This window comes from Accipiter gentilis, chromosome 23 (assembly GCF_929443795.1).
Source record: "Accipiter gentilis chromosome 23, bAccGen1.1, whole genome shotgun sequence".
NCBI lineage: Eukaryota > Metazoa > Chordata > Aves > Accipitriformes > Accipitridae > Astur > Astur gentilis.
The window spans coordinates 537,159-550,522 of record NC_064902.1 but is presented as its reverse complement, the minus strand read 5'-3'; the positions used below and the strand labels follow the sequence as shown (position 1 = coordinate 550,522).

The 13,364-nt window shown below is 49.7% G+C and overlaps 1 protein-coding gene across 8 annotated transcripts in view; it reads right to left on the bottom strand.

Moving 5' to 3' along the window:
* Positions 1-11,287, bottom strand: part of SUSD3 (sushi domain containing 3) — a 35,511-nt gene extending 24,224 nt beyond the window's left edge. Inside the window, exons 1-2 of one of the 8 annotated variants that reach the window (XM_049826300.1) lie at positions 8,056-10,883; positions 1,011-1,563 (exon numbers count right to left, since the gene is read on the bottom strand). In XM_049826300.1, coding sequence (XP_049682257.1) covers positions 1,011-1,014 — 4 coding nt within the window. In that variant the 5' untranslated portion in view covers positions 1,015-1,563; positions 8,056-10,883. The other 7 variants (XM_049826299.1, XM_049826295.1, XM_049826297.1 and 4 more) reach the window with 7 other exon arrangements.
* Between the last annotated feature and the right edge of the window lie 2,077 nt (positions 11,288-13,364).

Genomic DNA, 13,364 nt, shown 5'->3' with positions numbered 1-13,364 from the left:
ACGGTCCTTGACAACTCAGGGTGCCCTTTGGTGGATGACGGATAGCAAAACCTACTTCAAGATCTTTTCATGCGTGGAAAGGCAGTGGATTATCAGATAGCAGCAAATTCTTGGCTTCCACCTCCAAAAGAAACCCTTGTGCTATGCCTGCTGCAAAATCTTACATCCAAATCTGAAGCAGACAAATTTAATTCATCTCTCTTTACGATACTGAGCCTTTTTCTTTTCTCTCTTCCAGCATTTTCATCTGGCTTTTGAGCTGCTCAGTGTAGTGAACGACATGCAGCAAGGTTTAGGAGTCAGCGCTAAGCACTTCCCAACTCTACTGTGAAACAGTAGAGGGCTGCAAGCAATTTTAATCCATGTAAAATCCAAGCTACATATCATGCAAGTGCTAGATTAGGGTTTGATGACATGTGCAATCCACTCCTATTTCAAACAAAAATAATGTGCAGAATTGCTGTAAAATGATTCTTATTCATGTATTTTATGTTACTCTTTTAAGAAGGGATTTGTTCCAATCACCATACTGCCACCTCCATGATTGATTTTTTTGCCAATTTACATCAAAGTCAGGTTACTCTCATCTGTAGATTTTACTTTTATATCTAGCAAGGAGGGCAATACTGAGTATTTCTCTTCTTACGGGAACAATTAAATGAGAAATAAGAACTAACTGAAAAATTAGGTATTTGATGAAGTCTCCACTAAAGCAAGAACAGATGGGTTTTCTGTGCTTTATTAGTCTGTTTACAAACAGAATTGAAAAAATAGGCTATGACACTTCTGAAAAGTTAATAATAGTGCAACCTTTGAGAACAGGAAGGATCTGTTAAACCTAAACCAATTTGGAAGTGCTTATCTATTTCTCTCTTCACCATTACTTCCATATTAAGAAAAAAAAAGTAATTTTATATCTATATCTATTTATCTATCTATCTATCTATCTCTCCACTACGGAGCACACTAGAATTATGCCTTAATTCAAACTGTTACAAATTAAAAATTACCCATGGAAGTGATGCCAACAGTTACTTTTGTGACTGATTGTTTAGTGAATGGAGCCAATATTGCTGATGGTCCCCTCTCTTTGTCATTCTAAAGCAGATAATAAATAAATTACATATTGCACAATACAGAGTTTGTGGCCTAGTTTCTAAAACGAAGATCCTAAAAAGACTAAAATTAAGAAGAATAACTTGAAATGAGCTTTTCACCTGGAGACCTTGAGTGTATCAAATGTCCTGGAGCAGACAGACCAATGGGCAGGTGATCTCCCCAGGATGCAACCGAAATCCACTGCTCCAGAGAGCTGAGTCCCAGCACGCCATCCCCAAAAGGCAGTGAGGGATCCAGCCCTTGCTCTGCTTGCCTGCAAAGTCTGTTAGCACTGCTTCTTGCATAATATTTACAAGAAGGAGGACAGAAGTAACTGGTTACACAATACCACGGTCTTCTACAGATGGTCCTCAGCCTCCTCCACGCATCTCTACATCTGCAGTCTCCAGAGAGGTTCAAATCCAAAGCAAGATGTGAGTGTTACCCCAGGATCTGTCACCCCATCTTTAGGGAAAGCCAAGCAGAATCAGGGGTGTCAGAAACATGAAGCAAGACAAATGAATCTATCAGCTCAACTCTGAATTTGAAATTTGCAGGCCAGGAATCTGTTTCTGTATCATTTTCCTCCTCTCCAGGGAAAAACAAAGACTAGAAGCACCCCCACACCTTCACTCTCCCACCAGGTCCCCCGTCCTCAGCCAGGTTTTGAGAGGCACATCCTAGCTGGTGGAAGTCTCCTTCATGAAACAGCAGACCAGTGAAGTCTGTAGGTTTGTATTTTCAACTTTCACCATTATTTTTCCCCAGTGCTCATGAATAACCTCTCATTCGTTAAACCTGTGCAGCCAACTGTAACATTTCTGCAGATGGTGCAAAGTGATACATGGGCTCCATTAGCCAGACCCTGTATCTTTTCCAATGGAAACTATGATGACCAGAAATGTTAAAATTTTCCCTTGTCCATAGCTGAGATAAAAGATTATCTTGGACCAATGCTCAAAGCATTTTTCATCACCACAATAACTGCAAGAAAACAATCACCGCAAACGAAATAAAAGTTAAACGAATCTGCTACAGCCAGCCAGTGATTTGGGGAAATTCAGATTTCAGCATCAAACTCAATATTTAGCACCTTGCTAACATGGATCAGGTACCAAGAGGAAAAGAGACAAGTTTTACTAGCAGTCTGTCTTTGGCGAGCCCTTCTTCGTCCTCGTATGGGAGCCCGATGTGAGAGAGAACCAACAACTGCTTACGAGAGCAAAACTATTTCAGCACTCTGCCTTCACATAGAGATGATGATGGGCATTTCTGGGGTCTGGAGAAGGCTGCGGGCACTTGCTTGTAGGAACCTGAATTGGAAAACCTGACCCTTTTGTCTGAAAGGGGATGCTCTGACAGAACCCGCTCTCTTGCTTTTGTTCCCTTTAAAACACAGGAAGAAGAAAAATGTCAAAACCTCCTTGTCCGGCCAATTCTAATACAAATACCTTATCAGCGCTCATCTGATCAATGGGCCCAAGAAGGGCTCGCTGTCAGAAAAGCTTCAGCTCTGTGGCTTTTCACCTACAAAATGGCCTAGCACCTCTAAGGACCTCTGCAAAACCCTTTGGCTTTTTCCCTGTAGAGCAGACAGGGTTTTTTAACACCTAAGTGTATCAATTTTATACTTAACCTGGAAGCCAGCTAGTAACAAATGCAACATTTTCTGGCTTTCCTTGATAATTATCGAAGTTTTGTTGCCAAAATTAAACATTTTAATAGATCCTTGGTAAACTGAGCAAGATTCAGATTGTATTGCTTCTTGCAGATGAGGAAACTAAAATAGAGAAACCAGCAGCAATGTTGCCCGTTAAGCTCTGGATCTACAGATTCCATATATAAATCACTGGTGCTTCTGGTGAGCCCCAGTGGGCTGCAGCAACAAGCAGGAGAGCTGGGCAGAACTAAGCTAAGAATCTCAGGAATTAAAGGGAAAAGGATAGAAGATTATTATCTGAACACACCTGACAAAAAAATGAGTCTGACTATGATGCCCTAGCAACATCAGACATCTCCAGCTTTTAACATGGTTTTCAATAGTCCATTTAATTTGCAATAGACAAGGTAGAAATCCAGTGCTGCACAGAAAAGCTAGCCACTGGAGAAGCCAAAAGAAAACCTCACACCTATTTTCACAGGGAACGCACGTGTCTGTTAGGAGCCATGGATGGCGGAGGGATGAAGGATGCCCTACCAGACAGTTCGACAGGGCAGCGGCTGCTGCTCGTGCCCCCGCAGAGCCCCCGGTCGGGGAGCTCTCCTGCAACGTCCCCCAGGACAGCGGGCACCATCCCTGCGCATCCACCGCCCGTACTCTGACGTGCTCCCACTCCTCACCGCTAAGCCTGGCACTACGGAGGAATGGAGCTCGGCCCGGCTGTGTTTGGCCCCTGTACAACGACAGCTCCGGGTTATCTGCCTGCAGCAACTGTTGGGTCTGGTTTGTGTGCAGCAGAGTGCAAACATGCTCGGGGTAATGACCATCACTGATAAGAGCAGATGTCCCCCGATGATGCGCCTGGTGGCCTCTTGCTTCTATGTGACTTTGCCAGACTGGGCACAACCTCCGTGGATGGCAGAAATCCCTGCCGGCGGTGGGGACACGGGGTGAGCACTGCACCGGCACTACCTTGACTGAAAAATGCTCTGGAAGGGTCCAGAGCTGGCCAAAAACTGCTTCAGGCATTTGAAAATTCACCCCCACCGTGAAATTTCAGGTGGGCCAGAAATGCTTGCTACTTGATGGTTACACGCTCATTTTTGTCCAAAAAGCCCCCAAATGTAGGAATTGCATTTGCACAAAGCACTTATTTGTAAAGAATATAGAAACTTTTCAACCTTTTCTCTTTGAAACTACTTTCCTGTTTTAAAACGGGACTATTGAATGCAGGTTTGTTAGTTTTCTGGGGGAATTTCCAACCACCCTGTTAAGCAAAACCAACCTGAATGCTAGAGACCTGGCCTGCATTTGGTCCCCCTGGCTGGCCTGTTTTGGCTTCTGCAAGTCTTTTTTGCTTCCCAACAGCAAACTGAAGCTGTTCCTGTACTTGGTTTGCTGTGTTAAGCTGCTAAATGTGTGCCACAGAGATGTGACCCGGCATTCGCAACTGTCAGCAAGAATTTCTGTGAATAATTGATTTTTTTAGACACCAGTCTGAAAGAGTTAGCAATAGCATGCAATTTATTATGGTGATAGAAGTCATTCATGGACTGAGAAATGAACAGCCAGATTTAAAAACCTTCTCTGTGGTTTTATCACTTTTTATTTTTCTTCTCCTTTTTTTTTTTTTTTTTTTTTTTTTTTTTTTTTTTGCTGCTGGGTTTGGCTTTCCTGTTCCTGGGCTTCACCCATGACGGCAGAGGTGTACGCAGCCAGGAGCGGACACAAAAGCAACCTGCAAAACTGCAACGTGTGAAAGTCATGCAGCATCCTGCCAGAAACCATTCAAGCACGGCAATGATTAGCAGTACGAGTCAATAAGCACATCTGCTTTCAGCCTCCCTGGCCACAGGAATTAGTAAAAGATGGCGTGAAGATTGACAGGGATGCCAGTATAAGGACAGGGAACCAGTCCATTGTGTTTACTTTTTCCTGTTAAAAAAGTCAATGATTGCAGGGGAGTTACACGCAGAATGACAAGTAGCTTAAGCAAGTAGCTGAAAGGACACCAGCCCCATGCCCTTCTTCCCTTTTTGTACTGCACATGTCTCAGAAACTAAGATCCGCATCAGATAATCCAGCTAAATCACTGGCAGCTTTTAGACAGCCAGAATACGGGGCAAGGATAGTCCCTGATTCATATTTAAAATGAGTAAAAAACTTAGTCCCAATCTATAGTTTTGTTATCTATTAATGATAACGGGCCACACACCAGTGCTCTCTCTTGGCTATGCAAAACCACACCTAGCTTTGCGGGGCACCTCTTCTTAGAGCAAGGCAAAATCTGGGTGTCCAGTCCAGATGCCTTTTTTGACCCAACCAACTAGCAAAGGTCATAGCCTTGGAGATTAATGCAGTTGTGAGCAGCAGCTCTCCTGGGTATAAGTCTGCTCTTTTACATGAAGGCACCAATTTCTACTCTCCTGAACAGGAGGGATCGAACACCAAAACTCACCCCTCGTACCTCCTTCAGCCACCCCAGCCCAAAACGTCTTCTCAAACACTGTTTCCCAACCCACGCATGCACTCAGGTTTTTGTACACCATCTCCTCCCTTCACCTAACCCGGCTTCCGCCCCATTTTCACCCCTCCTCAGAATCATTCCCAATCAAAGACCCTCTGCTTAGCAGACTGGTACATGTGAGCAGTCACCCCAGAAATAATAACTTAATAATCACTTCCAACTCCGTTAGAGGAGAAGCAAGCAGTTAACCCATCCTCTTGGCCTACGAGTGTTTCTACCAGCCGCTGCTGCTCCAGTTCACGCCGACACAGCTGCGAGCGCTGCCTCCCCGAGCAGCCTGGGGGCTCTTGGGCCAGCATGTCTGCAGCTGCCGCACCGGCTCGGCTCTGCTGGCAAAAGCTTGTACGTAAACCAGGCACCAGCTCAACCCCATCTCCGAGACCCTCAACAGATACAGGAATTGATTTGTTTTGGTGAGCGGTTGCTCATTCTGCAACTTCTGCATTTCTCGCTGTCATCTTAAACCAAAACAAAATGCGAGGGAGGCAGACTTCCACCAAGACTGCAAAATCGTCTGTCAATCTTTTGATCCACTGAGCTAGTCAAAACTGCTCCTCAGAATAACACGCTTGCTTATCTGCAACTGCATTTGAAAGACAGCATGCCAATGAAGCACCTAAATGAAAACTAGCACCTGTCCTACATGTTGGCTTGTCCCCGTCAAATTATTGAAGGCAAGACTGTGTTAGTGCCAGGCACATGAAAAGTCAGTGGCAATCGTGACTAAATAAGCTAAGTAGTGCTAATTTCAGCACATTTAAAATTCTCTTTGATGTAGAGTTGCAGACGTGTGTTGGGAGGCTCCACTTTCTCATGGGAAAGGTCCAAAGACCTCCCGGCTCTGCCATAGTGGGAACAGCCAAACCAGCAGCATTTTGGCCATTTAAGATGGACCACATTTCTGGTCACAACTAACCCACAAAGTGCTGGGTTATCTGTTGTCATTTGGGTGGGTTTGTTTCCATGTTTTGAGGCTGACTTCTGATTTTTGAAATACCAATGTTTTGGGTCCAAAACATTCAGCTCACTTAAGTCCCTAGCTAAAATTCAGAAGTCTAGACAAAATTAATCTCTATAACCCAGGTAATTTAAGAGTGACTAGGACCAAGTATTGGATAATACCGCAGGGAACAATCTTGCACCGTGGAGGACTGTGCCAGAACACCTAATAACTCTTTTCCTTCTCTATTTTGTACCGTTCTAGAGTTTTTATGACAAGCACAAAAATCATTCCCTCAAAGCAGTAACAATGCCTGGTGCAAATGCCTAACCACTAAGATTAGCACCTTGCAGTACAGGAGATAAAACCAATTAGCTGAAATTCTGCAACTGTCACTTCTTTCACCTTACTTAATAAAAGGTTTCACTTCGATCTCAAGGGAGAAAAAGGAAAGAGAAATAACCCTGAAGAAATAACAAGTTGTGCCACTTTCTGCCCTGTGGAAATGGAAATTCAGGATTGGTGTTTTCTTCCCCAGTCTAAAAACTGAGCTGCATCTCAGGATTGCAGGGACAGAGCGAGAAACCTCCTTGCAGCCCTTCTGCAAAGCAGCAGTGCTCTTGGCTTTGAAGAACAACTTTGCTTTTGCTTTCCTGGAAGAGCAACTGTAAGTTCTCAGTGACATGATTTCACAGTTTCTGCACTGACAAGGAAACTCACTTCAGAAAAAAAAAGTGGCTCAAAACAGAAGAACGGCACCTTGAGTCATGCCCAAGATACATCCAGCCTGGTACCTACATCCCACCATAGCCACTAACAGTCATCCAGAGTATAACCGAGCAAATGCGTGGGGATACCTCTTCCATCCTCCAGCAAACCGCAGCTTGTCTCTGTCCTGAGCTAGACATCATGTCTCTTCTTTTAAATGGTGTCTGCTAGATAATTTCTTCCATGACTGGGTCTGGAGGTAGCTTTCACAGCGTCCTGCAGCACGTTCCACCTTACCTTAGGCAGTCTCTTTTCTTCCCTAGTTTGGGAGGGCAGAGTGACGAAGCAGAACAGCAACCACAGACAACAACCCAGCAGCAAGAGACCTAATTATAGCCCGGCATAACGATTGTTTCTGTCATGTCCTGTATTTATTTCCCACATTCCCTTTGTCTGTGGCTGCACTGACGTGTTTGTAGATGCATCTATATGTTTACAGAAGTACGTGCGGCCCTGGTCTGAAAGAGCTACAGGATTGCATTGAGGAATGAGAGAGGAATCACAGCAAAACCCAAGGTACTACCCTGGAAAAACAGAGGGCCAGAGCCCCCAGCTTCGGCAACATGGAGACTAAAAATAATGATACACCTTTGACACTCTTTCCTCTTTTTCCTATTTCACCCAAAGAGGCCCCAATATAACTTGAGCAGCTTTAGAGGCAACAACAACTCAGTGGCAATGCAGCAGCTGGGCTGATGACAGCACCCCGCTTCATGGCAATTTCCAGAGGGCAGGAAAGCGCGGGGGTCACCACTGACATAAGCATTTCAGAGGCTTTTCCAGCTAATATAACGAGCCTGGCAAGAGATGGTCGATGAGTATCTGTCCATAGTAAACTACTGCAGAAAGGCAATAATACTGTAATGCTGCTGTGACAGCAAAACAACCACAGTACGATACGGAACACATAAAAGCATCTGTATCATTTGAAAATGTAAGCGGCTGAATTGAAGAAGGCTTCTTCTCAGCTTCGAGACATTCACTGCACTCTTCCCCCACCCCATGCTCCTGCTCTGCACATTTGCCCTTCTGATACACCGAATATACAAGCAACACGCTGACCTTCCCAAGCTGTATGTCAGGCTGCCCCAGCTCCTTTTGCAAGTGCACTGCTGAACCTCTTCAAGCACAGGGTAGTATCATTCTCCTTGCTCAAGGCGAGACTGTCAGAGGGAGAAACCAGTCCTCAAAAAGTAGGCAAGACCAGGAAAAGCAGAGGGTGTTTGAATTTCACAGCTGCATTTCAGGAAGCTGTAAGACCCTCTAAGTGCTACAGGCATCAGGCTGCAGTAAGGAATTTCCTTTAACTTCTCTCTCATTCACACGTTAATTCAAATGGAAATCTTGCCACATTTTTTTTTCATCCTCTGCAAAACAAATGTGCGAGGGAGTTTGTCCGTGCAAATCTTTATTATCACCCTATTGCTCATGGCCTGAAATTTTACAAGAGGGGCACTCCATCAAAGCAGCATGAAAAATGATCACCAATAATAACATGATACAATGAAGGATACTGTAAAACAGTTGTCATCAGCTTTCTCCAGAGGTCACCTCTCCAGCAAATACTGCTGCATAAATAACACAGTTGCACTTAAATTAAGCATCCCAAACAAGAGTTTAATTTAATATTATACAACAAGTAGTCATAATTTTAGCTATATCTAAGCCATCCAGCTTTAACAGCAGCACATCCACCTAACTCAATACATTTGTAGTAACAAATGGATATTCAACAAAGGTGAGATCTGCACAGATGGTGAAGGCCAAGACAAACCTCCATAAAGTAGCAGGGCAATGAGAGGAGCGGGGACGAGGGAGCACGACACCCAGCAGAGGTCCAGCAAAGCTCCGTGTGCCGCGAGCATCTCTGCTGGTCCTACAACAGATGGAGCAGCTATGTGCAGAGACAGCCACGCTCTGATCCTGCAGAGTCCCTTTTTACCCTACTTCAGCACCTTACTGAGAACTCCTGCTCCATGGTTTTGGTGTAGTTGGTTTGGAAAAAATGGTGTTTGTTGTTCTGGTTGGAGACATGGCTGACAGAAGTGAGGTTTGTAGATACCTGAGGGATTAACTGAGGGTGGATTTCTTGTCTCAGTGCCAAATTTTTTTTGGTGGATCCCACATTTCTGGGAGTTTTGCCACAGATCTACATAGGGCAAGATTAGCCTAGGCAGGGACAGAAAGGCTGAGTCCAACACGGGACAGGCCACTTCCAAACCTCGCCTTAATTGTGGGCAAATCCAGCCCCAGAAGACAATTTAACACAACAAATAAGAGCAGCCAAGTATACTTGATTTTACAAAAGAAAAAAGTCAATAATTAGTAACATTAGCATCAAACCTCAGCAACAGGGTCTACACTTGTGTTTGCGTTAATTCTCTAAGTGGGTTTCCCAGAGCTTATTTCACATTGTTAAAATGAACCGCTCTATTAAAGTCAAATCAAATGCACAGTTAAGCACATTCAGCACATGCAATTAAAAGCATTGCTACCCTGTTAGCCCAAACACGTTTGCTCATTGCTATCAGCCCAAACAAAATCAAGTAATTGACAAAGGCTGTTGGAACCGCGCGAGCAAATGAAATCGCGGGGATACGTGGGGACAGGCTGCGAAGGAGGTCCCCGAGTTTCGGGAGTGCTCGGCTCTGCTCGCACCGGCGCCAGGAAGAGCCCTGCCGGCCCTGCGATCGGCAGCGCGGCAGGGAGGACCCTGGGTGCGCAGCCCCAGCGCAGCCCCCGCGGGCTCCTTCCCCTCCCCCCCCCCCCCCGGGCCCCCAGGCTTCCGAGCTCGCCGGCGCGGCCCCAGGCGCCCGCAGGGGCTCCAGCCCCCCCCGCGGTGGGCACAGCCCCCCGGGCCAGGGCCGGACGCCCGTTACCATCCTGCTAAGCGGGGCCACTCCAAAGAGGTTTGCAAAGGATGGCATGATCTACGCGATCAAACTGAGGCACAAAACCGAGGGGGAAGAGAGAGAAAAGCAGAAAAGCTTCGATTGGTTTCTCGTCCCACTCCTCAGTGTATTAGCCTATTCCCTCATCACACGGACAGCAATTTACATCTGCCCAGAGATGAAAGTCTCTCGGAGGACCAGTCCCCTTCCCCCCGAGGAGTCCCCTCGGTTCCCCTTTGCCCAGCCCTCGCAGCCGCCCGCCCCCGCAGCACCCCGCGTTCCCCCAAGCGAGCCGACTCCCCACTCCCACCCCCGAAGCCCCGTGCTTCCCATTTAAGAGCGATTAAAGCCCCGCCGAGGCCCGGGCAGCGAGCTGCCGCCCGGCCAGGCCCTCCGGCGCGGGACACCCCCGGCGGGGCTCTTCCCTCAGTCGCTCCCGGGGCTCCAGCAGCCACCTCGGGAGGCAGCCGGGGTGACCGCCGGGGTGGCTCTGCGCTGGGGGCCGCTGGATGAAGCCCTGCTCGGACACCCGTCCCCGGGGGTGCCCGGGGCGGCCCTCGGCCTGCCTGACCCCGCAGCCCCGGGGCCGGCACCGCAGCCTCTCCCCGCAGGAGCCGTCGTTCCCCGCTCGCCGCCCAGAACGCAGCCCCGGCGGAGCCGTTTCAGGGCCGCCGGGACCCCGCCGAGCCCCCTCCCGTGCCGGGGGCGGCTCTGGGACGCTCGCCCCGCGGCGGCGTCGTGCCCCCGAGAACTTGAGGGTGAGGCCGAGGTGCCCCCCCCCGCCCTCCGCGGCGGCAGGGACCGGCCCCGGAGCCGGCACAGAGGGTGACGGGGAGGGTGCCCTGCCTGGAGATGGGGGGGGAGGGGGGGGTAACGCAACCCTGGCCGCGACATCTCTGCTCCGCGTATCCCGCATCCCTACGTGGGTTGGGGGTCCCGCACCCTGCCCGGGGTCCGGCGCTGCCCCCGCTGGCATCCTCCCCCCCCCCCCCCCCTCCCCTCCCGGCGAGGCGCAGGGCGGAACTTGTGCGAGGGACGCCGCGGGACGCCGCGGAGCCGGGGCCGCGCTCGTACCTGTGTATCCGCGGGGGCCGCCGCCGTCCCGCCCGGGCGCGGCGGTCCGCGGCACGTCCAGCTCCGGCGCCGTGGCTGCCGGCATGGCTCCGCCGAGCCCAGCCGCGCCGAGCCCGGCCGCGCCGCCCCGCGCCTCCCCGGCAGGTGCAGCCCGCGCCCGCCTCCGCCCGCCCTCCGCCGCCGGGGCCGGGCCGGGGGGGCGACGACGACACACACACCCACACACACACACCCCCACACCCACACCCCCGCCGTCCCGCGGGAGCCGCGGGCCCTCCGCCGGCGCCCGCGGAGCAGGGGCGGGAGGCGGAAGGCGGCAGGCGGCCGCTGCTCGGGGCCGGCGGGAGCCGGGGCGCCGCCGGAGCCGCTCCCCGGCCCGCTGCGGCCGCGGGGCACCGGGCAGCGCCCTGCTGCCACAACGGCCCCCCGGGGACTGCCCCCACCGGCACCCGCGGCTCGGCCCGTCCTCTCCGAGCCGCACGGCCCGGCCCCGGCGCGGCCTGGCAGGGATGCGGCACCGCCCCGCGGTGCCGGGCAGGGGGGCTGCCCGCCCCCCCCCGCTGCCCCCACCGCCGTCCCCGTCCCCCCCCCCGCCCTGCCTGCCCTGCCTGCTGCCCCCCCCGCTGCCTGCCCGTGCCGCCTGCCGCTGGCAGCCCGGAGAGCCGCCGGTGGGGCGGGCTGGTCTCACGGGTCTGGGGTTCTCATCCCAGACACGCTGCCTGCTGCTCACCGTGCCGTTGTACGCCCGGAGCCGCATCTCTCGTACACATGCAGCGTTATGGTCTTCGAAGTCGCGTTTATTTTCACTGGGAACGGAAACTAAACTCACTGGAGAGTGCCGAGATCCATCACCTTCCTACCTGGGAGCTGGACGGCACACACCAACCCGCACGGGCTATTCCGTGAAACTCAAGCGCCTTACCCGCAGTTCCAGTGTAATATTGTGCCTACAACATCCCGGCCGTATCACCCATGGTCACTTACTACCCTCCCAGCATTACCTCAAACAAATGAGTTTGGGTCTCAGCGGTGTTCGGTGAGATCATTGATTTGCTGATGCTGGCGGTGGGTTCAGAAAAGTACTTCAGTGGTTTGCACTGTGTGTCCAGGAAAAGCAAGAGGAGGAACAGCAGGCTCTTCTGAAGGAACTCTGCTTGTTGGTGCTGAGCATATGGGCTGGGGCCCACACTGAGCACTGCGGCTATTAACACTCACTCTGCTTGTTTTACCCCCTCATTATTTTTTTCATACGGAATTAGAAGAAAAAAAGGCTGCAGGAGCAGATTGGAGGGATGAAATTCCAAGATGCGCCAAAGACAAATAAACTGAAAAAAATCTCCTAAGGCTCTTCTGGCAGCATCAAATGGAGCAGGGTGGCACCCATGGGTAGTGGTGACACAGCTACTCTGTGCTACTGCACATAGCACTCTTTCCTGTGAGCTTATTTGGCAGGGAGTCCATAGAGATAGTGCAGATATAAAGGACTGCGATTTCCATCCCTACAACTAAAAACACAATTTAAAAATAATACTTGGTCACATTAGAGGAAAAGAATGGCATTTTTGAAAATGCTGCAGCTTACAAATTAGGTCTGTATTTCCAGTAATGCCAAATACTCACAAATCTAATTTAAGTCAATGAGGAACTACAGCTCCGGCAATCAAGTCCCTCATGTCTGTGAAGCCAGAGGAATACCAAAGACAGATAAGTGATTGTTTCCTTAAGCCATTGTTACTGCAACTGTCATTATACAATTAAAGTTGAACACAACTGTGTGGCATGTCAAATCTCTTCTTACAGGCACTTACAGAAGCAAGTTCAGAAGCAGCATCTGAATCCCAATCACTTCATGTCAACATTTAGTTTTTCTTTGTAATGGGAAGCACAACCCGACAGAGGTAGTTTCGCTTAGCCTGCCCTGGAGCACCATGGGCAAAGGGTAGCCCTGGCGCTGGCTGTAACCTCCCGGGGGTAACTCATCTCCCTGGCTTCTGGGCGAGTGCTTGTGTGGGGAAGCTGTGGAAGTCTGCCTGACAATTGTAATGGAGAAGGTGGCCAATTCCATTCACCCAAAGGCTACAATCCTTACTTAAAATCCAGCTGTAATAAAAGGGAACTTTACACAGGTAAGATGCTGTCAGCTGCCATCATAAGCAATGGCGACACGATTTAGTTTTTAAAGCCACCCCTCCCTCCCACACAAATACGCTTTGAATTTAGAAAAAAAAAATCCTATCTGTATAGTGGGAACAAACACAAGGAAAAAAAGTTGAGATAGAAGGGAGAGAACGGAGAGTGCATCTTAAAAATGAAAGTTTCCATGCTGCAGCCCAGTTTTCCCCTGCTAGACCTCTTATTTCACCTTCAGCATCAGGGGAAGCTGTGCAACCCCAACTAGATGCTTGT